Source organism: Hippocampus bargibanti, linkage group LG14 (genome assembly GCF_051943395.1).
Source record: "Hippocampus bargibanti isolate YZ-2025 linkage group LG14, ASM5194339v1, whole genome shotgun sequence".
In the NCBI taxonomy this organism is placed as follows: domain Eukaryota; kingdom Metazoa; phylum Chordata; class Actinopteri; order Syngnathiformes; family Syngnathidae; genus Hippocampus; species Hippocampus bargibanti.
The window spans coordinates 8,276,123-8,300,611 of NC_142747.1; the positions used below are offsets into that span (position 1 = coordinate 8,276,123).

The following is a 24,489-nucleotide window of genomic DNA, read 5'->3' on the forward strand; positions in this document are numbered from 1 at the left end:
CATCATCAGTAGTGCTCCAAAGAATCATTGGGCGTTTCGGCCTTTCATCACTAGACACCCTCATCGATGGTGGCCAGCGACAGGTTGATCACGCCCACGCTTGTCTCCCATGCCCAATCAGATGTTCAGAAGCTGGTGGGGGGGGTCGTAGGTTACTGATCTATGAGCCCAACAAGGGTCCTTCCTCTTCTTAAACTACCAGTAAGACTTTAGTTTGCTGACGAAGTTTCTCGGATCAGAAGCGAAACGTCCGACCCCTTCAAAGAAGTACAGATGACGGCTGAAGAAACCTTTTCATCAAAAGAATATTTTCTTATTTGGTTGTCATGCAAACATCGGATATATCAATACGCTATTGAAAAAAAATCTGACCTTCTTCTGACTTGTTATTGGCATGCACACAGTTGTGTTGATATTTGCATCGCAAAGAACATGAATATACAATAAGAAGCCCCTTCAAAGCTGGCGGTGAGTGTATTGGGACTACATGACTACATTGTGTATGAGCATAATTCACTTAACATTTGACTCATGTACGCCATGTCGTCAAATCAGGTACAGATGTTACATCGAAACCAATGGCCACAATACATAGATATTCGTCGAAAAACACCGTCACTCATTTACGATATACAGTGAGACCTCAACTTACGAACTTAATTGGTTCCCAGACAGAGTGTGTAAGGCGGAAAGTGTGTATCTAAAAAAAAAATTCCCATAGTAAACCATTAAAATGGGAATAATCCGTTCCCGGGTTTCCATAAAATATACTTTTCAACTAAATACGCCTTAAAACTACACACAACATACCTTATTCTATGTATAATAAATGTGCTATTGTATTGTAATGAAAGAAATACACTGCATTGTATCATAAAGTCACTTTATTTACATTTGTGATGGTCATTGATGGCTTGATGGAATGGCGTTGGAGGTCGAAGGTCAAAGGGAATTGCTGTTTGGAAAGAGAGGCGCATTACATGAGGACTGTAATTAAAGAAATAAACTGTGCTGTAAAATAAAGTTTTATTGACCTTTTTGATGGTCGTTGATGGCTCATGGGAGGAGAGTCACCTTCCATAAGGAAAACTTAACCTCTGGTGCTGTTCGGTCGTGTGCTTCCGCCGAAGATCACTCCGCCATCCGTGGTTGGTGTGTATTATGAAAATAGTGCTTATTATAAGGTTTAATTTTCAGAAATTTGACGTTTGTAAGTTGAGGTCTCACTGTATATATATATATATATATATATATATATATATATATATATATATATATATATATATATATATATATATATATATATATATAAGCGCAGTGCTGGGAACAGCACGGATACTGCGCAGAACCCTCAAGCTTCCTGGCCTCTGGTAGAGGACCCGAGCTAAAATGCGGGACAGACACCACCCATGAGGGGTGAGACGAGGATTTATGTATATATATATATATATATATATATATATATATATATATATATATATATATATATATATATATATATATATATATATATATATATATATATATATATATATATATATATATATATATATTTCTCCACTGTGAGACTAATAAAGGCATATCCAATCCAATCCAATCCAATATAGGGATAGGGATGCTGGAGCCTATTAAATATATAGTGACCAATTCAGGCAGACTTTTTTCCCCTCTGCAGTGTGTCAACTTCCTCTCCTTTGTTTACCTTTTGATCTCTTATACTCTACTATGCGTTTATAGGACTGTCCAGTGCCGGCAGCTCTCATGAGCAAGTGACCCGCTTACAGAAATCTCCAAGTTGGCTCAGCGTGTCGTCGGGGGGGTACTGCAGAGAGAAGATATGGCTCAAATGCCAGTGAACTGCTTCTCAGCAATTCGTTCAGGTATCTGAAAGCAGCACATTCAGTGCGTGTCTCTTGACAGGCTGCACATGTGTCTGCAGGGGCGTTTTATAGCTTTATTGTTTTTTAATATAGTTTTTGCAACATTTATCAGTGCATACAATATTCTTTTTAATCTTTCAGGATCTTTTCTTCCATGAAATTTTGATCATTAAACGATGAACCATTGTTTTATTCCATATCCCTTCATAGGGAGAGTTCATTAGCAGTTTGATGGTTATTGTGTAATTACTGAAATGACAGGAAAGTGCTCACATGGTGTATTAATTATGAAGGTGATGGCTCTCAACTTTTTCAAGGCTCTAATAAAGAAAAACACTTACTGGTTGGCAGTGCGGAACTGAAACTGCATAATACACGGGGGTCAAATTTATTTTTGGCACAGGCCACAGTGTAGTGATCCTTCCACTTGAACTACAGATGACGGCTGAAGAAACCTTTGCATCGATGGACCACTCCTGTACGACTGAGAGCTTACACAGACGTTCCACCTGAAGTGTTGTAATGACAGTGAAACCATGTAAAGAGGTCAGATATTATAATGCTAGCAATAGCTCTCTTTTTCATATTTATCTGTGAAAACATTTTTGTCCGGATTTTTGCAATCATCGTAAGAGTTGACAAGTTTGATTTGCTTGTGTGGTCGAATAAATGATGTGGCGGGCCAAATATGGTCTCCGGGCCTTGAGTTTGACAACGGTGGCATAATAGGTGAAAAATCAAGCTCGGAACTTGTAAGAATCCATCCCTCCATCCATTTTCCGTACCGCTTATTCCTCCTTAGGGTCGCGGGGGGTTCTGGAGCCTATCCCAGCTGTCTTCGGGCACAAGGCAGTGGATACCCTGAATTGGTTGCCAGCCAATCGCAGGGCACACAAAGACAAACAACCAGTCACTCTCACACCTAAAGACAATTTAGAGTGTTCACTGAGCATGCCGTGCATGTTTTTGGAATGTGGGAGGAAACCGGAGGACCTGGAGAAAACGCACGCAGGCCCGGGGAGAACATGCAAACTCCACACAGGGAGGCCAGACCGGGTCTTGAACTCACGACCTGTGCACTGTGAAGCCGGCGTGCTAAGCACTCGACTACCGGGCTGCACTTGTAAAGATCAAGAGCAAAAAAGAAACAGACACTTTAGATTTACACTTCAGTGCACTGGGCGCGAATCGGCAACCTCTGCACTGTGAAGCTGGCGTGCTCACCACTCGACTACCGGGCTGCACTTGTAAAGATCAAGAGCAAAAAAGAAACAGACACTTTAGATTTACACTTCAGTGCACTGGTGTTCCAAAGTGTGACTGAAATTCAAAGCAGATTTGATTTTGAAATCCCATGTTCTCGGTTTCGGGTCTTATCTGGAGTTATTTTTCAGGAAAATATGGGTCACCACTGCCAAGGTGTTATTTTTAAACTTCAGCCTCCTTTAGCCGGCTTCTGAGCCCCGAGAAAGCCAAGCTGCCTTGATTTTTGGAAGGAGATTTGTTTTGCTTTGAGGTGTCTGTTTGACTCACTTCCTCCTCTGATGTCAAACCAAATCCTAGACAGAGACGAGCTATTGTGTCTGGCATCGGTCCAACAGAATGACACACATTGTGCTCGATGAGGCTCATCGTGGATAGCCTCCCTCATGGCATAATGAAGACGTCACGTCTAACCCGGATGCTTTCATAGCGTCACACGTCACTGGGGCAAACTAATGAGTTTCCAGGTTCCATGTTAGAATCTCCAATGGGGTTATTTCGGAATGCTTGAGACACTCCTCATATTTGTCCTGGAGTTTAACTCGGTCATAAATGTGGTTCTGGTGACTGACCACATTTTAGCACAACGGAGGAATGATATAGGAATAATTACTTTTGGGGTGGGGGGGTGATTGGCACGTGCATCAAGATGACTTTTCCACTTGACCTCTTTTCCATTTCACGGTTTGACACGGCCACTATTCGGTATTCTGCTACTTCTCCGGGCTTTTCGAATATCCAGTTAGCTCCTTGATTTGACGGGATTATGATATGGCCATTGGCTGTTTCGATTCCATCTATGCAATGAACTTTTTGATATTGCACTCATACTAGTTTGAGGGGAATGGGAAAAGTGATTTGTGCAATATCCGATTCCAAATCACGATTTCAAAATCCTTTATTTTGAAATGGTGACATATTCCCCATTGGCGGGATGAACAGGAAATTACACATATACCGTTGACTGTATTTGTTTTCTCCCGCGTTCCAGACCTCATCCGCTGCACTTGAATGATGCTCTGCACTAGCACAATCGAAACCCATTTGTCTGAGCACCTTCACCTCTCGTCGGTCTCTTTTTCTATCCTGTCACCGTTTGAGTAATTCGCCAAATCACGCAAAAGTCATTTAGACTTCAAGGATTCAGGTTGGAACTGGAAAACAATGACCCTTCAAGAGCAACTTTCATGTTTATCATGTTCGGACTATTTCCCGAGAGAATAAGGAAAAGCCAACACAAAGCTTGTTTATGATAAATAGCGAATATGCGTCGCATATTCCGCCACAGTGGCCAGATATGTAAAATGGATTTCTGCATGCATGATGCTGCTGATATGCAAGTAAAATGACTCTGGGGAGAAAACAGTGATCTAAGTAAGGGAAATATTTCATGAATTGAAAAGGTCGATGTGCGATTGCACCTTTGTTGTCGCAATCATCCATCATTTGATGGACTATCCGTGTCATCGTGATTGCAACTGCCGCAATAGTTCAAGCTTTTCATTTCAAATCATGAAAGTACAACAGAACTAATGTGTCCTACTGTGGTTGCACCGTAGATCAACTGGGAGATGCTGCGCTAAGTGCCCCCCCTTTTCACTTTTCACTGTCACCCTTGATTTGGATACTTTCATTGTTGCTGACAATCTTCTTTTTATATTGATTCTATAAAGGAGTTTTGTTGACAAATGTGCGATCTATGACCACGCCATCTTTTGCCTTCGTGTCGTGTACTCAGTGACTGTCTGTTGGAATTCGTTAAAGACGACAAACGCACTGCGAGAAGTGGGCGCCGTGTCCTGAGGGGGAAGCTTGTCTTCCAAAAGAATTACCATAACCCTAGTACGCCTTGCTATCCTGCAGGCATGTTTCTATGCCGCTCTCTCTCACCAACATGTTTGCGGTGGCCGACAGCCATGTGTGTGTATATTTACTATTATTAGGTAGCGAACCGCTGCAAGGTATGGAACATGCCGGGAAGGGCAGCTATTTATAACAGCTGGTCTTGGGCTTTGATTCTCTGTTTTGCTTTCCCTCTCTTATGCATTGTTACCTCTGTCATGGCGCTTATGTTTTGTCTCGTTGCCCAGCCATTTGCACCATTTTGATTTGTGTATGTTCTGTCAAAATGTTTTGCTTTGTAACCGATAAACCGTGAACATATTTTTTAGATGATTGAGAAAATGGAAGGAGAAAAACATTGTTTTTTAGTTTTTATTATTTTTATTGTAAGATTATTTTTAGTTAAGGCTTGCCATAATCTTGTCCTGTTTATTTTTCAGCATCTGGCAGGAGTGGACGGCATTCACTCATGAGCAGCACCTCACACTTATTGTGGCCTTTTAATAGCTGCCAAAATGTATATTTGGTTAAATGTATTCTTGCTTGTGGAACTTGACTTGTTCTAGATTTGAACCCATTTTTCCTTGTCATTTTGTCTTCAAAAAAATGTGTACTGGCCAGGCATTTTTTTTTGAAATAATGATAATATGAAATATAAATAAATGTCTTATAAGTGAAATATGGGTAAACCACTGTTATTATGAGAACACATTTTTAATGGGCATCTCGACTTTCTCAGTCTTTATTGTCACCAGTCACAGATTGAGTTCATCATTATTTGCTTCAAACATTAAAGTTTATCAGTCACTGGTAGTTTCTTTCTTTCTTTCTTTCTTTCTTTCTTTCTTTCTTTCTTTCTTTCTTTCTTTCTTTCTTTCTTTCTTTCTTTCTTTCTTTCTTTCTTTCTTTCTTTCTTTCTTTCTTTCTTTCTTTCTTTCATGTATGTATTACAGCTTGCACAGTGCTGTATGTATGTGTGTTATTCATTTATCTATTTGTTGATCTATTTATTTATTTGTTTGGTTGGTTGATTGGTTGGTTGGTTGGTTGGTTGGTTGGTTGGTTGGTTGGTTGGTTGGTTAGAGCTAATAGAGGATTTCTTTTTTGTTTTTGGAATTCACTCGTTTAAATTTCCTGTGTGAGAATCATTAAATGGAGCCCAGTTATCCACCGACAGCACAGAAGCTGACTCTACGTTGAGCGGACCGGTTTAGTCATGCATAAATGGCAACCACCGCCACAAGGCATGTCATGTTAAAAAATATGGTTTAACCTTATCTTATCAGACTACATTCAGAAAACTACATTTAAATATTGAATAGAGCCACACCAGAAAATAACGCATCTGCAATAGCAGCATATTTCTGTGAATAGTTGTTGGTGTTGTGGAAGTATCGTCATTTTATACAAACTGCCACATTATAACCTTTACACATTCCTCAACCGTAACATAAATATCAAATACAGACCAGAATTATATACAGTGAATTCAATCAATTTATTTTGTGTTCAGCCGTTTCGGCTCTCAATGCCGTAATGAGCTGCTTGATATTTAGTGGGTGGTCGTTCTGACTAAAACAAAGTGACAGCTGCATGCTAGCTTGTAATTTGTTCCCTGAAAAACCCAACTTTGGTGTCCGAGCTCATTAAATGTGAGAATGTGTCACAAGCTCTTTTTTTATTGCTCGGGATGCATCGGTGTTTAGCGCATAACACCGCCAGTCGAATGCACAATTCAATCACGTCTGTACAAAGCACGCCATTGCGGTGCCTCATGCTTCTTCAATAAACTTCCCTATTGCAGCAGTGCAGCATATACAAGTTATGTTGCCACTCTCGCTAAATATGTATCGTGATTTTGTATTATTATTATTCTAGTATATTTCAAACAATCGCCTGAATCAATTGAATTTCCCCCTCCCATATACAGCAGATGACAATCTTCTATGAAGTACGCTTGCATGTGAAATAAATGCATTGTTAGCTTTATGTGAGGCAAGCATATTTGAATACATGGAAATACCAACCTATTGTTTTGCAAGAGGTCGGAGACAATCTTGATTTCAAGTAGCTGTAATGCATCCCAGAGGTTATAGGGACAGGTAACTGTGTTTGATTGTGTTTATTAATGCATCTCTCTGGAGTGTTTGCGTCAACTTGATAACTTCCGATGAGCTGATGTCTCGTTCCCTGATCAACCCATGATTGACACTTGAGACGCACATGCTGCTATTATCACACTCATTACCTGTGTTATTGGAAACTGCAGAAGCAAGTTGGTCCATGCAGAGAAGCCTTCCCTGGAGACCAGCAGTTACTCTCGCTTCTCTGCTCATGCTTGTCAGTATCAGTTCTTTTAATTGATGGATGGATGGATGGATGGATGGATGGATGGATGGATTGAGGAGCCCGTAATTAGCAGAAAGGATATTCAGTGCAGAGTGCCAATGCGTATGTGGGACTGTCGCGGCTTGGAATTGAAGCGGATTTACGTGGGACAGGGGAGACAATCTCTTTTCATAAATGGAGGCTACAGCTTCATGTTTGCTTTCAAAACTTAGCTTGTAGAAGACCTGAACATTCTACCATGACGTCCCTAATCCACTGGTGAAAGGAGGCTTTGGTCCTCTCCGCTTTCATCGAGAATTGCTTCATGTAACAAAGAGGGTACAGAAAGTGCTAAAGTTTGAAGACTGTCTGTGTCTTTTGTGTTGTGTCACATTATTTGTTATTTTGTTTTTGACTTCAAGATGGCGCCGCGAGAGTGTCTGCCTTTATAGCAGCTCGTGTATTTAGTTTTTGCTGCTGTGAAATGTAAATGTCTTCACTGTGAGACAATTAAAGGCTCATCTAATCAACATCAGACTACCATGAAAATCATGACCGGCGTATGGGAAGGGACTCGAAGCTCCCTGCACCCGTCATTATTATTATTAATTGATGCCTAATGTCATTTTCGTATTTAAATAATATGGTCGCCTGAAACATTTACGGTATGCATCACTGACATTTCATCAAGCTAACTCCTTGAGATCTTTAGTAAAAAAAGAAAAACATAAGACGCCCATGCACGGTCTGATGTCTGTCACCTGGGCCATTATACCCAATAGGGACCAACTTCATTTGTGTTAAATTTTTCATTCCTTGTCATTCTTTCTTGCTTGGACTTGTCAAAGAAATGATCATGCTTCAGTGGCGCCTGGATCGGTCACGCCTCTGCACATAGTTGGTTGGGAAAACTGGCTCGTTCTTAGTATAGTCCCCAGCTTTCAGTGTCGAAAAAGCTGTGACCGGTACTGATCCCACCTACCTATCCTTTTTGAAACGGATTTGCTCGTAAAAAGTACCTGTTAAAACCTTATTACTACATTCTCCTCCCAGAAATGTTTCAGCAATATGGAAGACACATCGAGATAAACATGAAAGGATATTTCATAATTGACTTTGAGAGCGTGTTCGAATGACTTTTTCCTGTCACCGGTGTGTAATTGTTGAAGTAAGACATTAGGCCTCCGCCATAATAGATCATTTCATGCTAGGAAATTGAAATAAAGTGATACGTGCAATGACATATTTGACCTTGCAAGCTCTGCTGCCTGAGAGTTCCTTAGGGGTCTGTGCAGCATCTTTCAGTCATTTAGCAGACAAATGGAACAGCTTTGTTGAAGGACAAGAGCCCCCGTGAACAGTTTCATTTTGGGACAAAATTCTGGACTATGTATGAAGTCAACAAGAAGAATTTAAGAAAAGGTAACAGCCTTCCCGAAAAGAGTAACTGTACTTTGCAAAGTAGTATTTCTCCTTCAGTTTCATCTGATACAGTTTTCACCTCGCCTCGCTTTCTCATTGAGAAAGCAAAATCTCCATTTTAACATTTGCGTAAATCTGATCTGCAATCTGTTGATGTGTAGATTATTTGAAAATTTGCATCCAATCAACACCCACATCAACCAACAAATGATGAATCGATCTGTCTGCACATGCTATCTTTTGTGTCAATCAACAATCAACATCTTTGTTTTCCTCAGGGTACGATCACAAACTTCTCACCCGTTGCTGAGAAACCTGATGAGGCAAAGCAATAACAACGGATGGCTTCACTTTACGTTTTGAATCAGAGACGATGTTTCTAAAGCCTCATCCCTCGCCCTTCACTACCTCCTCATGTTCCCGGAGAAACATACATACATAAATTGAGGAGGAACATTCACTTTTGAAATTGCTGGGCTTTGCAATACAAGACGACGAGTGCTGCGCTCACTGGATCATGGAGAACAGGACATAACTGGAAGTTGTCTGAAATGGGAAAAGGATCATTTTCTTTTTCAAGAACAGCAGAAAAATGATTGTTAAGAAATGTTTTTCATCTTCCACGTATTTTGTGTCAATGTGTCTTTTGAAAATAATGCCCACATAAAATGCACACTACATAAAATGAGCATCCACACCATATAAACCCACTGAGGGCCATGGTGGACTCTGGGACTGTGCTCTTCATCTTTAACCAGAAGGCTGCATTGCACAACTTGGATTGACAATGTGTTTGTGTACATTTCCTGGACGGGACGGCTGGCATTTAACTGGCAGGTTGTAGATTTACAAGGTGGATTAACTGAGTGAGTAAGTGAATGTTTGCATTGAGGTTAAAAAAACTTCATCACAGTTTGGTTGGATTGAAAAATAACTCACGCCGTCATCAGCATGTCCCAACGGTAAGATGCATGTGATCCAATTATTTGTCACATCTTGAAATGTATCCTTTTGTCTGCTTTACTTTGTCTCAAGTACGGCTTTAAAATGTTTCCAGCATCGTGATCAGGGTTATTTTCTGTTCACAATCGTCTGGTTAAACATGGGCAAAGTCTTTAAATTCCTCAAATGACTTTAATTGGTGCTTAGACTTTTTTTTCTTGCTTCGTCACGATGTATTGTTTGTAAGGCTGTAATGAAATTTTAAACGGGAGTTTGCAGTTTCGAACGATGGGACTTGTAGTCCTTCAATTCGCTTCAACTTTTTTTTGTTGGGTGGTTGTTTACTTTTAGAAAAATGAATAATGATGACTGAAATATATCATGTAAAATCATCGCTGGTTCAATTATTAATCATTTTTTATGAATTGAACTGAATTATTTAATCTCTACTATACTGTACAGTAATACTGTACAGTATATATGTATACTACAGTATACATCTATAGTGAGATGCATGATTCAGAATCAGAAAGCCTTTTATAGTCCCACAATGGGTAAATTTGCCATCCACAGCAGCAAAATTGAAAAGGGTAGGAGGTGGGGGGGTCAAAAGATAAAACAAAGTATTCTATGAACAAAAGAAGATGTCAGGAGATTGAAATGTACAACTGGACAAATAAGTTTCATAAAAAGAAATGTAAATGCAAGTATAAAAAGCATATTTGTTATATATGGTATATTTGGTATATGAAGAGTAATATAATTACTTATTTGCTTTATGTGTACTTGATTTTTTACCTGTTCCTTCTGTTGCTTCTGCGACTTTGCTGCTGCAAAAAGAAACGAAACCAAGTAATGCCTGCAAGATTTTCTTTTTCTACTTGTTCTTTTTTCCTTTTCTCTCCCTTTCATAACTTTGCTGCTGTGAATGAGGAATTTCTCCAACGTGAAATTAATAAAGGTTATATCTTTCACTTCATCATCATCATCATTATTGTGCTGACTGACCATCCTTACTCAATGGGCTGTGAAAAAACTGGAATAACTGAACACTAGCCCGAAAACAAACATCCAATTTAAATCTATGAAAGCAAAATGGTCATCGCTGCATCAAGATGCTTGCTATCCATCTCTTGTCAGGGTGTGGGGGGTGGGTGGTTCCGGAAATTATAAGGGATCTGTGAGCCATGAAACACCAACGATGACACATCATGGTGTCGTCTAAAAATAGTGAAGCCCCGAACAAAACATTTTTCTTCCACATTCACGTTGCTCCTCAAGAATCCTTTTAACTATCCATTTCTCATTCCCTGAGGCCATTGAAACAAGATGGCCAAGGCCAGGCATCCTAATGTGCTTTGCCCGTGTTTGTAGGATGGATCAAAAAATTGGTAACACTGGATGAAGTGCTTGTACTCTTGCTACAATCCCAATTTTAAATCCACCTAAACACCACAATGCAGGAATAAATATACTGTCATATGTGAATATGAATGGTTGTTTGTCTTTTTTTTGCCCAACGATTGGCTGCGGACCAATGCAGGATGTATCCTGCTTCTCACATGGGATAGGCTCCAAAATGACCACCTCCCTTGTCAGGATAAATGATTTAAAAAATGAAGGAATGTAATGGCATATGTAATGGGATATTGTGTGTTAACACAGAGAAGGTCTATTGTTTTTGTCATGTTTTGTGGCTCTATAAAGGGGTGGGGAGCCTGTTGTGACATTTTGAGAAAATATGTGATTTTTTTATTGAAAAAATGGGGGGATGGGCCTGTTATGTTGGGAGGAAGAGCAGTTTTCACACCAGTGACTTTTGAGAGCCCTGCGGTATAAATATCAGCCATCTGTGTTACCATCTGCATTGGGGTGCTATATCATACACTAAGGCCAAGCCACCAAATATAAACAGGTTGCCTCTCATGGCACCAACTGGACCGCAAGTGATACATGCTGCTGAACTGCAACAATCTACAATCAACAATGAGCTGTTGTCATATTTTGTCTTCGCCGGCCATCAGTGTTCACAAAGAGTGGCATCATTTTTGCAAAGAGCAGTCATGATGCAACGTGTACAATTCCATTGACTAGACTCTGTCAAATCTAGTCTAATGTAACCTAATCACGTCCAACGTTTTCCTGGTGAAATCTTGACCTAAATATTTTAGACAATAAAGACAAAAAAAACACCCCGTAGGGCTCTCCCTTAGAGATAAGGTGAGATGCTCGGTCCACATATAGATGACGCATCTGATCAAGGTGCCTCCTGGATTTCTCCCCGGTGAGGTTTTCCAGGCATGCCCAACTGGCAGATTACCCCGGGAATAACCCAGGACACGCTTGAGAGACTATGTCACCCAAATGGCTTGGGAACACCTCATGATCCGCCAGGAAGAGCTGAAAGAAGTGGCTGGGGAGAGGGAAGTCTGGGTTTCGTTACTGAATCTGCTTCCCCCGCGACCCGAAGCCGGATAAGCGGCAGAAGATGGATGGATGGATGGATGGATGGATGGATGGATGGATGGATGGATGGATGGATGGATGGATGGATGGAGGGGAAAAAAGTCATTATGTAACATGACAACCAACACCCATTATTGATGGATATCAGGCTCTCATTGTCACAAATTTATACAGATTTATTTACAGACCTGTTAGTGTTAAAAAAACTGGCATATTGTATATCTTGACTTTTGATCAATGCCAAGGTTCATCGAAGTTGCCTGCTTTGATAATGCAGAATCCCAGGACAAAACCCATGCAAGCACGGAGAAAAATGCAAGATCAGCAGGAAAAGCACAATCTGAGAATGGAACAGAGAGCTTCAGGGTCTGCATACATCTATGTGCTGCTACCGAGTAACGGAATACATTGTTTTAAAAAGAAGATAGACTCACAGACCGGCAAACAGACTTGGAATTATGATTGGCAGGCCACCCAGTGAAAGAAAAACAATAATTCAGACTATGTATCCAAATAATTTATCCAGATAATCTCATTTAACTCCCTGTAATTTGGATTGGGGACAAAATTATATAATCGTATAAAAGTACACATTTGGAGTTTTTTTGGGTGACACTGAAAATCAAATTTTCATTTGCTTTTGTTTGTGTTGTTTTTTTTTTGTTTGTTTTGTTTTCATAATAGCTGCAATTGCAGGACAAATGTCTTTGAAGAAGCAATCCATCATCTTTTGACATTCGTTCTCAAGTAATGGCGTTGCTTTACAATGCTTTGATACATATTTCCTGATATGACATTTTTAAATGCACAAAAATAAAAAAGAAGGGGAAAACACACCATGGAGTGTGCTATATATATACAGTGAGACCTTGGCTTACGAACTTAATTGGTTTCCAGACAGTGTGTAAGGCGAAAAGGGTGTATCTAAAAAAAAAAAAAAAAATACCATCAGAAACCATTAAAATGAGGCTAATCCGTTCCCAGGTCTCCATAAAATATAATTTTCAACAAAATAAGCCTTAAAACTACACACAACATACCTTATTCTATGTATAATAAATGTGATATTGTATTGTAATGAAAGAAATACACTGCGCTGTATAATAAAGTCACTTTATTTACATTTGTGATGATCGTTGATGGCTCTTAATTGACACCTGTTGTTTTCTGACTTGTAAGGTCTTACGAAATTTAGACATCACATTATCATTCATCATGTTGATGATTCTCATAGCCACAGTCTTTTCTGGATGGAACTGTTCAATAAAAGCCGGCACATCATTCCACTTAGCAAATCAAATCCTGTGTTGAGGACCTCATTATGGTCAGCAACATGCTCCTCGATGTCATCTGCATCCACTTTGCGTCCCATGTTCTGTCCAATGGAAACAATGTCGTCCAAAATAACAGAGTCATGAGGATTAAATCATTCAAAGTCCCTCTCACGGGTGCATGCGGCCAACAAATTCTTCCATGCTGCTCTCAAGGATCGAAGGGTAACATCATGCAAAGCCTTTTCTATCAGCTGAACACAATGATACACATTGAAATTGACTTAGCATATCCGCTAAGCGGCTAAATCAGACAAACGCACACCTCGTTCGTGTTTCTAAATGATCTCCTTCTTCTCCTCGACTGTAATTTTCTTTGGTGTCTTCTTAGGCTGAACATGAGCCTGTGGTGTCTTTTTATTATTCAAAAAAGCAAAAGTACAGTAAAGTCTCGTTATATCGATATCGTTTATATTGATAATATTGCTTATTACAACACTATTTTCATTTCCCGTGCACATTTCTAGTCTTTTTATATATAATTAATTCCGCTTTGTACGATTCCTGGTTTTTACGATAATCCGGTTACTACGGTGCTCTTTTTCATCTCCCGCCGGCCATTTTGCTATGTTTATATCGATACAAAAGATATTTAAGATGAATCGATATTTGCTTAGGGGTTTCTATACAGTACCACCATTATCGAAATCTGTATCGGTCGCGCCATTGGTCGACTTGGTCACGTGAGTTTGTTACGTGACCAGCTCCCGTGAAGCAGACACCATTTTCATTTTCAGACGCCAGCTCGTGTGTAGCAGACGAGATTGAAGTGTTTGTGTTAAAAGGTAAAAATGGGAAGCAGAAGAAGATTGATTACTTTTTTAAATTGCATACATAATACAGTGAGATGTAAGCGTTGCAGTTTCCCTGTTGTGTTATGTACATGCCCACTGTATTGTATATGAATGCAATCGTTTTTTGCAAAAATGTTTATTGTTTTGTCTGCTGAAGCGTGATGATTTTGAAAATTACTGTACACTCCATACTGTGTATTAAAAGACAACCAATGTCACTTTTTATTCAAATGCAAAACACCAATAAAAATTACTTGACGCCAAGACATCTTGAATTGCTTGTGAATCCAAACAGCGGCTTCAGATTCGGATAATCTGCTTTCTTGTTACACATCCAATTATGAATATGATTCAAATACACTGTAGTTCCGAAGAGGAAAGTATACATGTTTGCAGTCGATTAAAGAATTGTATGTGCCATTTTGAGGCAACATTAGGGGAACATCTCTTACCCCCCCCCCCCCCCAAAAAAAAAGAGGCACAAAATGGCGAGCTCATATGGCTAGCTCCGTTTGTTATATGGCTTAGATGCCCTCTTTTGGCGGCTTTTGTTAATGCAGTTCGCCGCAGGACGGATTTTTCGACAGTACGGTTATATCGACATTTTTTTCAACTCCCGAGAATATTGATATAACGAGACTTATACTGTATATATATATATATATATAGATATAGAGATATAGAGCTACATATATATATATATATATGTAATTAATAACCCTACACGGGGTTAACCCTAATTACATAATAATATGTAATTATATCTACATATACATATATATATATATATATATATATATATATATATATATATATATATATATATATATATATATATATATATATATATATATATATCGATGAGAAGGTTTCTTCAGCCGTCATCTGTACAAAAGTGAAGGTTTCGGACGTTTCGCCTCCTATCCAAGAGGCTTCGTCAGCGAACTAAAGTCTGACTGGTCGTATCGGCCCCATTTATATATCCCTAATGTCCAGACATGGTGGCGCCGGACACAGCTATCATACAATAGCCTGCTTAGGCAAAACAGGTTAGGCAACTTTCGCAATGCTGATGAGGGTCGTTATGCTGATGAGGTGATACCGGGGGGAGTGGGGGTAATAGGCCAGTCGTTAGTCAGGAATGTAGGAACAATCAGTGGTGCCACAGGGAGGGGTCCCCCCCCCCCCCCCCCCCCCCCCCCCCCCAACCTGAGAGTAGGGACCTATCATAGCACATGTTGTCTCAGAGTCAGGGTTACGGACAGACCCTGAAAAGGTGGAAGCGATAAACAGTGTACAGGTACCAGACCTAATGGACAGTGATGGCCTCACTCCCTCACAGAAGAAAATTAGATCTTTCTTGGGAATGGTGTTGTATTATCAGCACTTCATTGAGGACTGCTCCATCAAGGCCAAGCCCCTTTTCAAGCTCCTTTCAGGCCAGAAAACCCGTGGTAAGGCCAGACGCAGGTCGAAACCCACATCGGATGCATCAAGTCATGTGAAGTTGACACCGGCGGACTGGACCACTGAATGTCAAACTGCCTTCGAGACTCTGAAGCACGATCTGTCAAACAGTGTAACGTTGGCCCACCCTGACTTTGAGAAACCTTTCATCCTTGCAGTCGATGCATCGTTTGACGGCATTGGAGCTGTCCTCTCCCAGCTTCAATTGAACTACCCTGCACATCGGCTCGAATTTCTTGCTTTAAAGTGGGCCGTATGTGACAAGTTTTCCCACTGGCTAAAAGGCAGACATTTTACTGCATGGTCTGACAACAACCCCTTGACATATATCCTGACGAAGCCCAAACTAGATGCCTGCGAGCAGAGGTGGGTGTCGAAGTTGGCAGCATATGACTTTGACTTGAAGTACGTCCCAGGGCCCAAGAACATAGTGGCTGATGCACTGAGTCGAGAACCCTTCGTTCAGTCTTGCGTGAGCCATCGCCTGGTGAAAGAACCCTACAAATACCTACTCAATGGAGTCCAAGGGGTCGTGAATGAGACTGTACAGGATGCTTTCCGTTTCACCACCAACTGTCAGGCTGTCCACATGGCTGGTGATCATGATGGAGAAGTTCCCCAGGGAGAAGCTCCTGATCAGTCTTCTGGAAGTGCAATTGATGCGCAGGAGGTGTCTGCAGTTTTAGACGTCCATCAGACTGGCGGGACCTCTCGACTCCCTGGAGCAACCCCATTGTCACTACAGCTACCTGAAGAAGACCCTTCCATTGTCATTCCCCATAGTCAGTTACGTGACCTGCAGCACCAAGATTCAACAGTCAGCCGAGTCATGTTCTATGTGCAGCGACATATGAGACCTACCAAACATGAAAGAGCAGCTGAGACGAGCTGTGTTCTTTTGTTGCTGAGGCACTGGAAGAAGCTGAAAGTTCGTGACGGGACTCTTTACAGAGTAAGGAAAGATCGCCACATGAACAGAAGAGTCTTTCAGTTCGTCATACCTGGGTCTCTGAAACACCAAGTCCTACATGGTGTGCATGACGCGGCTGGTCATCAGGGCTGTTCTCGGACACTCTCCTTGGCTAGTGAACGGTTCTTTTGGACAGGGATGGAGAAAGACATTACAAAACATGTAAGGCAGTGCCAGAGGTGCATCTTGGGTAAGACCCCCGAGCCAGACGCCAGGGCACCCCTGGAGAACATCCGCACTTCGGCTCCAATGGAACTGGTATGCATTGATTTTTGGACAGCAGAGTCTGGCGACAAGAAAACCACCGATGTCCTCGTCGTCACCGACCACTTCTCAAAGTTGGCTCTCGCCTTCCCCTGCAGGAACCAATCAGCAAAGCAAGTTGCCCGCTGCCTGTGGGACAAGTTCTTCTGCATTTATGGGTTCCCCAAAAGGATCCATTCGGATCAGGGAGCCAACTTTGAGAGTAGACTCATCAAGGATCTTCTTGAGATGGCAGGGGTGCATAAGTCCCACACAACACCGTATCATCCCATGGGTAATGGCATCGCAGAAAGATTCAACCAGACCCTTGGAGGGATGATCAGAACACTTCCCCCAAAGTCTAGGTCCAAATGGCCACAAATGTTGAATATGTTGACTTTCTGCTACAACTGCACAGTACATGAGACGACGGGCTTTGCGCCATTCTATTTGATGTTTGGACGTGTCCCTCGCTTGCCCATTGACATCATGTTCCATCATGTCTTGGAGAACGCCAATGTTGTCAGTCACAATGAGTTTGTGAGCACCTTGAAGAGAGACCTTTCTGAAGCCGTGCAAATTGCTCAGCAGCATGCAGCCAAGGAACAGACCCGCCACGCCCAGATCTACAACCGCAAAGTCAAGGGGTCGCCATTGGCTGTTGGTGACAAGGTGCTACTAGCCAATCGAGGCGAGAAGGGCAAGCGGAAGGTTGCGGATCGTTGGGAGTCAACCCCTTATGACGTGGTGTCTGTGAAGCCGTTGATCAATGTGTACAGGATCCGAGATGATGCCACAGGCAGAGAGAAGGTCGTACACAGGAACTTACTGCTCCCGGTTGACTTCTTGACATTCTCGGGGCAGGTGGAGCCTGGTTCGTGTTCAGAGGGGTCAGAGATGGACGCACATTGTGGGAGTGACAAAAGCTCAGTTCCTGATGATCAGGAGGACACTCAGCTGCGCACTGAGAACTGGGTCATGCAGTCTCCTGCTCAGACAGAGGAACATGAGCACTTCTCTTCAGAGCATGATTCCGCCGATGCATGTCGAGGGGATGTCAGTGAGAGAAGTCAGTCAGCAGGCCATGATATCCACACACAGACTGAACTTTCCACAGACCCGGTGTTTGACATAGCACGCTCGACCCCTGACTCACCCCCAGATGAGACTGAACTTGAGGAGGTAATTTGCACACAACCACAAGACACACAGGGCCCCATCAATTTCACGAGATGTGGTAGGACAGTTAAACCCCCTGACAGGCTGATATGTGAAATGTCCTATCAGAGAGTCGGGATGCCAACATTAAGGTGGGTTTAATATGACCATTTGATTCTTTTTTTTTGGGGCTTGTGCTGTGTGCCAATTGTCGCCATTATCTTTATGGCTTCTCAGTAACGGGTGTAGTTATGTGCTGTTTTGTGAAATGTAAATGGCATTTCTACTAGTCTGTGATAGGATGGGTTTTGAACCACCCTATTCCTTCACACTTCTGAAAGAAGAATTCCTATGATTGACTTCCTTGTACATCCTTGCCCGATAACCTTGTCTGTTTTGCCTGTTGGTCTTTCTGTTGTCTTCCGTGTGTATGTTGCCTCACTTCTGCATAATTTAAGGGGGGTGTATGTAACGGAGTTGTACACTTAGGTTATTAAATTATGAAGGAAGTGACGCAACGGCACACAGTGTGGCACTATGTCCCGCCCATAGTTTCCAGAACAATCTCGAGGAGATTCAGGGTGAGTCGCAATTTTCTGTTGGTCTTGATTAACGCGCATTTTCATGACAATATCTTATTTTGTTTCCCCTTTTTTACTGTCTAGTGTTATCTAATTAGTTCCCTTATTCATTTCGAGTCCAGATTACTTTTTGTGTCATTATTTACTTCACGTTTTGTCGAGTGGAACTTAGGAGCATATGCGCTTTTCTATCGCAGTTAATCACAAGACGAAACCCATGCGACTTCACCCATCCCTTCTGCCATACTGTGTTGCAGAAATAAAAGAAATAAAAAGACACATCCACGCGTCTCGTCTTCATTAATACGGCAGCATCGTGGAGATGAAGACAGTCACTGTTGTGACACCCGTAATATATATATATATATATATATATATATATATATATATATATATATATATATATATATATATATATATATATATATATATATATATATATATATATATATATATATATATATATATATATATATATATATATATATATATATATATATATATATATATATATATATGATATGCACGGCCCGCCAGTGCTCCATCGCCATAACCGGCTCAAACAATTGTCATATTGTTGAATTCCCAACTGACATTGTCAATTGCAACTGAGGGTCATTCTTTGCAAATTTGCGAGTAACTACAGCTTGAATTGCAAAGCGAATACTATTTTAACCCGAGAATCAATCAACAAGAAAAAAAATCCGCGCAAGACGCTGTCTGTGTAAGAGAAGTTTAGACTCTAGAGGTCTCCATCCTTCAGCATCATCATCCACCTATTCGCCCATCCCCTCCTCCTCCTCCTCGTTGTATTTTGTGCAGCGGAGGAGGCAAAGGAGGAGAGCCTCGTGTGAGGAACAGACCAAGGAGAAGCCCCACACGACACGTCCCACACGCCACAGCCACCACGCAGCTTTCAGGTTGCGGAGTGCGGAAAGGGGAGGAACTTTGATCCTAAACCAATTGTGTGTCAGCCACGAGAATGATAACATCGAATGCTCACGGAGACACACGATTCTCAACATTTTTGGTGCTCTTTCGCTTTCCTTCGCTCTCGTCTCAATCATCAATCGCGCGTGAATGAGGCGGCGTCCTCGGCGCATTGTTTCCATCTCCTCTTTTGTATGTGGGATTTCCAGGCGCGATGTCTGCGACGTTGCGCTATTTTTTTCTGGGTAAGTCGCTTCACCTTCCTCGTGTGCGTCTCCCCTCTGTTTGTGTGTGTGTGTGTTTTTTTTTCTTCTTCTTGAAACAAAATATAGGAGCATTTCACGAGACAAAGGCAACGGGGAACATTCTCCTCGCGCGTGACGCGAGATGATTTCATTTCTTTCTTGTATCATCAGAGTCCTTCACAACACATCTGGCACCAGCTAAATGATGTCGCTGAAAATAGAAATAATTATTTTCTTTTGCCGTCTATCCATTTATGTCCACACAAGTACATGCAATTTGTGATGAGAACACAAATAGTGGAGGACCTTAAAAAGTTAGCTTGACCAGTCTTTTTTGAGGGGGGCTTTTGTTGTCATGACAGCATCAGTCTTTTATTTATTTGTATTTTTATTTATTTATTTATGTATTTATTTATTTATTTATTTATTTATCTGTCTTATAGTATTTATTTATCTGTTTGTCTATTGATTTATGTTTTTTTTTTTTTATTTAAAACTATTTTCTTACAGACAGTGTGTTGTAGGTGTTCAAATACCTGACATGTTTCGGCGTATACTTCCACTTTGTCAGGGTGTCACGGATGTTGTTGTAATTTATGTATTTATTTGTTCATATATGTAATATTTGTCTTCTTTTATGTGTGTTCATCTATTCATTTATTTATGTGTTTATTTATTTGTCTTTGTCTATTGATTTGTTTAGTGGTTTATTTGTTTATTTGTTTTACTCGCTACAGGTTACTTCAGGATGCATATTTGTCTTTCAATTGTGTTGTTTAACCTCCATTATCCCATACAAAAACAATTCTAGAACCATGGACTGTTTTAGGCCACCAACAGTTTTGGGATATTCTCAGTTAATAACAATCACATTAGCATTCAACAAATTTCAGTCTCTTTGTTCATTTTCTCTGCACCGTCACTGTATTTTTTACTTTCATTTTTAATGCCAACAGTGTTCTTGCACTGTACATAAACACGGTGAACTGATTGTAGTAATGCACCAAGAAGTATATCCAGCAGGCTCTGAACTCAATTAAGGAATGTTTAATTCCACAATGAGTCCTCTGGCTGGGACTTAATGTAGCCCAGAGAGACAGTGCGTACAAACCGACTTCCAGTAAGATGTCTCATACCTCCTCCCGCTTCTCCTTCATCACCTGCAGTCAAATGAGAAGAAAAACCCAATTTGGGAAGTGGTGTGATTTAAACCTAGAAGTATCTAGTAGGAGTGTTGAAACTAGACGGGGTTTCTTTGTTTGTGCAAAAGTTTGGAATCCCCTGTGTGCTTTCTGTTGGACCGCCGAAGCTCTGCAGGCGTGTTTTGTCTGGTCAGACTCCAAAACTCTTGAAGTGTGGGACACTTGCAGTTTGGAGAGGAGTCAATAGACTGCAGGCTTTGTCTTCAAAATTTCATATCTTTCGTTTAGGTGTACAGAGAATCCTTTGTTCATGCTCCATGGGGATTTTTATGTTGTTGCTGTTAATGACTTCTGTATACACTGTAAATGTCCATTGTGCTCACTTACAGCAGACGCAATCTGGGGTTTTTCCTAATCACTTTTCAGAGTTGAATAGATAAATAAGAGCTGTGATTGAAGTAATAGAATTCAACATTTGGTGATATGCTGAGGTGTAGGTAAATTTTTAGCACTTTTAGATGTCAAATTCCCATGACGCATTCTTCCCAAATGTCCAGTGGAGCTGGTCGCTAAGACTGCACATGAGGTGCAGCCGCTGACTCTGCTGGAGTCTTTGCATACAAGTGCATTTTTTTTCGTTTACCTCATCACGCCTGTTGTGGTTTGGCTATTAGGGGATTTTAGCTTGACTTAACAATGATCAAATTGACCATACTGATAATAACATGATACCGATGGCATGCTTTCAGAATCAGAAAGCCTTTAATAGTCCCACAATGCGGAAAATCGCAATGCGTCTTGATCGTGTGTATGTGTGTATAATACACACACACACACACACACACACACACACACACACACACACACACACACACACACACACACACACACACACACACACACACACACACATGTCATGCTTTCAGAATCAGAAAGCCTTTAATAGTCCCACAATGGGGAAATTGCAATGCGTGTTGATTGTGTGTATGTGTGTATAATACACAAACACACACACACACACACACACACACATATATATACAGTAAAGTCTCGTTATATCGATATTCAAGGGAGTCCGAAAAAAATATCGATATATCCGATATCGATATAACGAGACTTTACTGTATATATATATATATATATATATATATATATATATATTCAGACTATGTAGCTCTATATCTCTCTCTCTCTCTATATATATATATACAGTATAAGTCTCGTTATATCGATATTCTCGGGAGTTGGAAAAAATGTCGATATAACCGTACTGTCGAAAAATCCGTCCTGCGGCGAACTGCATTAACAAAAGCCGCCAAAAGAGGGCATCCAAGCCATATAACAAACGGGGCTAGCCATATGAGCTCGCCATTTTGTGCCTCTTTTTTTTTTGGGGGGGGGGGGGGGAGATGTTCCCCTAATGTTGCCTCAAAATCCATCCATCCATCCATCTTCTGCCGCTTATCCGGGGTCGGGTCTCGGGGGCAGCAGCTTCAGTAGGGAAGCCCAGACTTCCCTCTCCCCAGCCACTTCTTCTAGCTCGTCCTGGCGGATCCCGAGGCGTTCCCATGCCAGCTGGGAGACATAGTCTCTCCATCGTGTTCTGGGTCGTCCCCGGGGTCTCCTGCCAGTGGGGCATGCCCGGAACACCTCACGAGGGAGGCGTCCCGGGGGCATCCTAATCAGATCCTGATGGATGGAACTCACCCAGGATGGTTAACCGAAGGGTGAACAATCCTGATCATAAAGGATTCCTCAAAGGATGCAGTTCCTTCCAACTATCGGCCAATAACCTCTCCACAACATGGAAGCTCATGTCAGGCATCATTGCGGCTAAGGTAAGTCGATCAATACACGAGCAAAGCACAGAAAGGCATTAGTAGAGATACTAGAGGTGCCAAACATCAGCTGTTGGTTGACAGAACAGTCACACAAGACTGCAGGTCCTGACATACCAACCTGTGCACAGCCTGAATTGATTACAAGAAAGCCTATGGAGGCCAGGAAGCTTGAGGGTTCTGCACAGTATCCGTGCTGTTCCCAGCACTGCGCTTTTCTGAACCGAGATATCCGATGTTGTTCCCGGGATCTGTTGCAACCACTTGTCTAGTTTGGGGGTCACTGCCCCGAGTGCTCCGACCACCACAGGCACGACTGTCACCTTTACCTTCCAGGCTCTCTCCAGCTCCTCTCTGAGCCCTTGGTATTTCTGGATTTTCTCATGTTCCTTCTTTCTGATGTTTCCATCACTCAGGACCGCTACATCCACGACAACGGCTTTCCTTTCCCCTTTATCTATGACCACGATATCTGGTTTGTTGGCCATTACCATCTTGTCGGTCTGTACCTAGAAGTCCCACAGGATCTTTGCTCGGTAATTCTCCACCACCTTGGGAGGTGTTTCCCATTTTGACCTTGGGGTTTCCAGTCCATACTCCGCACAGATGTTTCGGTAGACTATGCCAGCCACCTGGTTATGGCGCTCCATGTAGGCTTTCCCTGCCAGCATCTTACACCCTGCAGTTATGTGTTGGATTGTCTCAGGTGCCTCTTTGCACAACCTACACCTTGGGTCTTGTCTGGTGTGGTATATCCCTGTCTCTATGGCATATATAAAAAAGTGATCCATGTGTGTGGCATCGAGTCATAGGCTTTCTTGTAATCAATCCAGGCTGTGCACAGGTTGGTATGTCAGGACCTGCAGTCTTGTGTGACTGTTCTGTCAACCAACAGCTGATGTTTGGCACCTCTAGTATCTCTACTAATGCCTTTCTGTGCTTTGCTCATGTATTGATCCACTTACCTTAGCCGCAATGATGCCTGACATGAGCTTCCATGTTGTGGAGAGGTTATTGGCCGCTTGGAACTGCACCCTTTGAGGAATCATTTATGATCAGGATTGTTCGCACTTCGGTTCGCCATCCTGGGTGAGTTCCATCCATCAGCAACTGGTTCATTTGTGCTGCTCGGCGCTCGTGGAGAGCTGTGAGTTTCTTTATCCAGTAGGTGTGGACCATATCCGGGCCTGGTCCCGTCCAGTTTTTCAGACCTGAGACTCTTTCTTGTATATCTGCCGCTGTGATGGTAACTGGGTTCTGTTCAGGGAGGTTGCTGTGCTCCTCTTTCAGAGTCACCAGCCATTGTGCACTGCTGTTATGTGCGACCTCCTTCTCCCATATGCCTTTCCAGTATCTTTCAGTTTCCAGCCTTGGAGGGTCTGCTCTGGTGTTAGAACCCTGCCACTGAGCGTACACTTTTGCAGGTTGTGTTGCGAACAGCCTGTTTATTCTTCTGGCCTCATTCTCTTTCGTGTACCTCTTTAGGCGACTGGACAAGGCCTGGAGCCTTTGTTTGGCAGTTTCGAATGCTTCAGGTATGGTTATCTGCATGTACCTCTTGGGTATTGGCCTTTTATTCACGCCTCTCTGGGTCTCCGTCAATTGACTCACATCTTTCCGAGCCGCCTTGATCTTAGCCTCCAACCG

General features: G+C 41.7%; 1 protein-coding gene across 1 annotated transcript in view; it reads left to right on the top strand.

The window, feature by feature from the left end:
• Positions 1-19,531: 19,531 nt before the first annotated feature.
• Positions 19,532-24,489, top strand: part of clmpb (CXADR like cell adhesion molecule b) — a 73,175-nt gene continuing 68,217 nt past the window's right edge. The window contains exon 1 of the mRNA XM_089013720.1: positions 19,532-19,862. Within this exon, the coding sequence (XP_088869846.1) occupies positions 19,832-19,862 (31 nt within the window). The 5' untranslated portion in view covers positions 19,532-19,831. The remainder of the gene's footprint in view (positions 19,863-24,489) is intronic.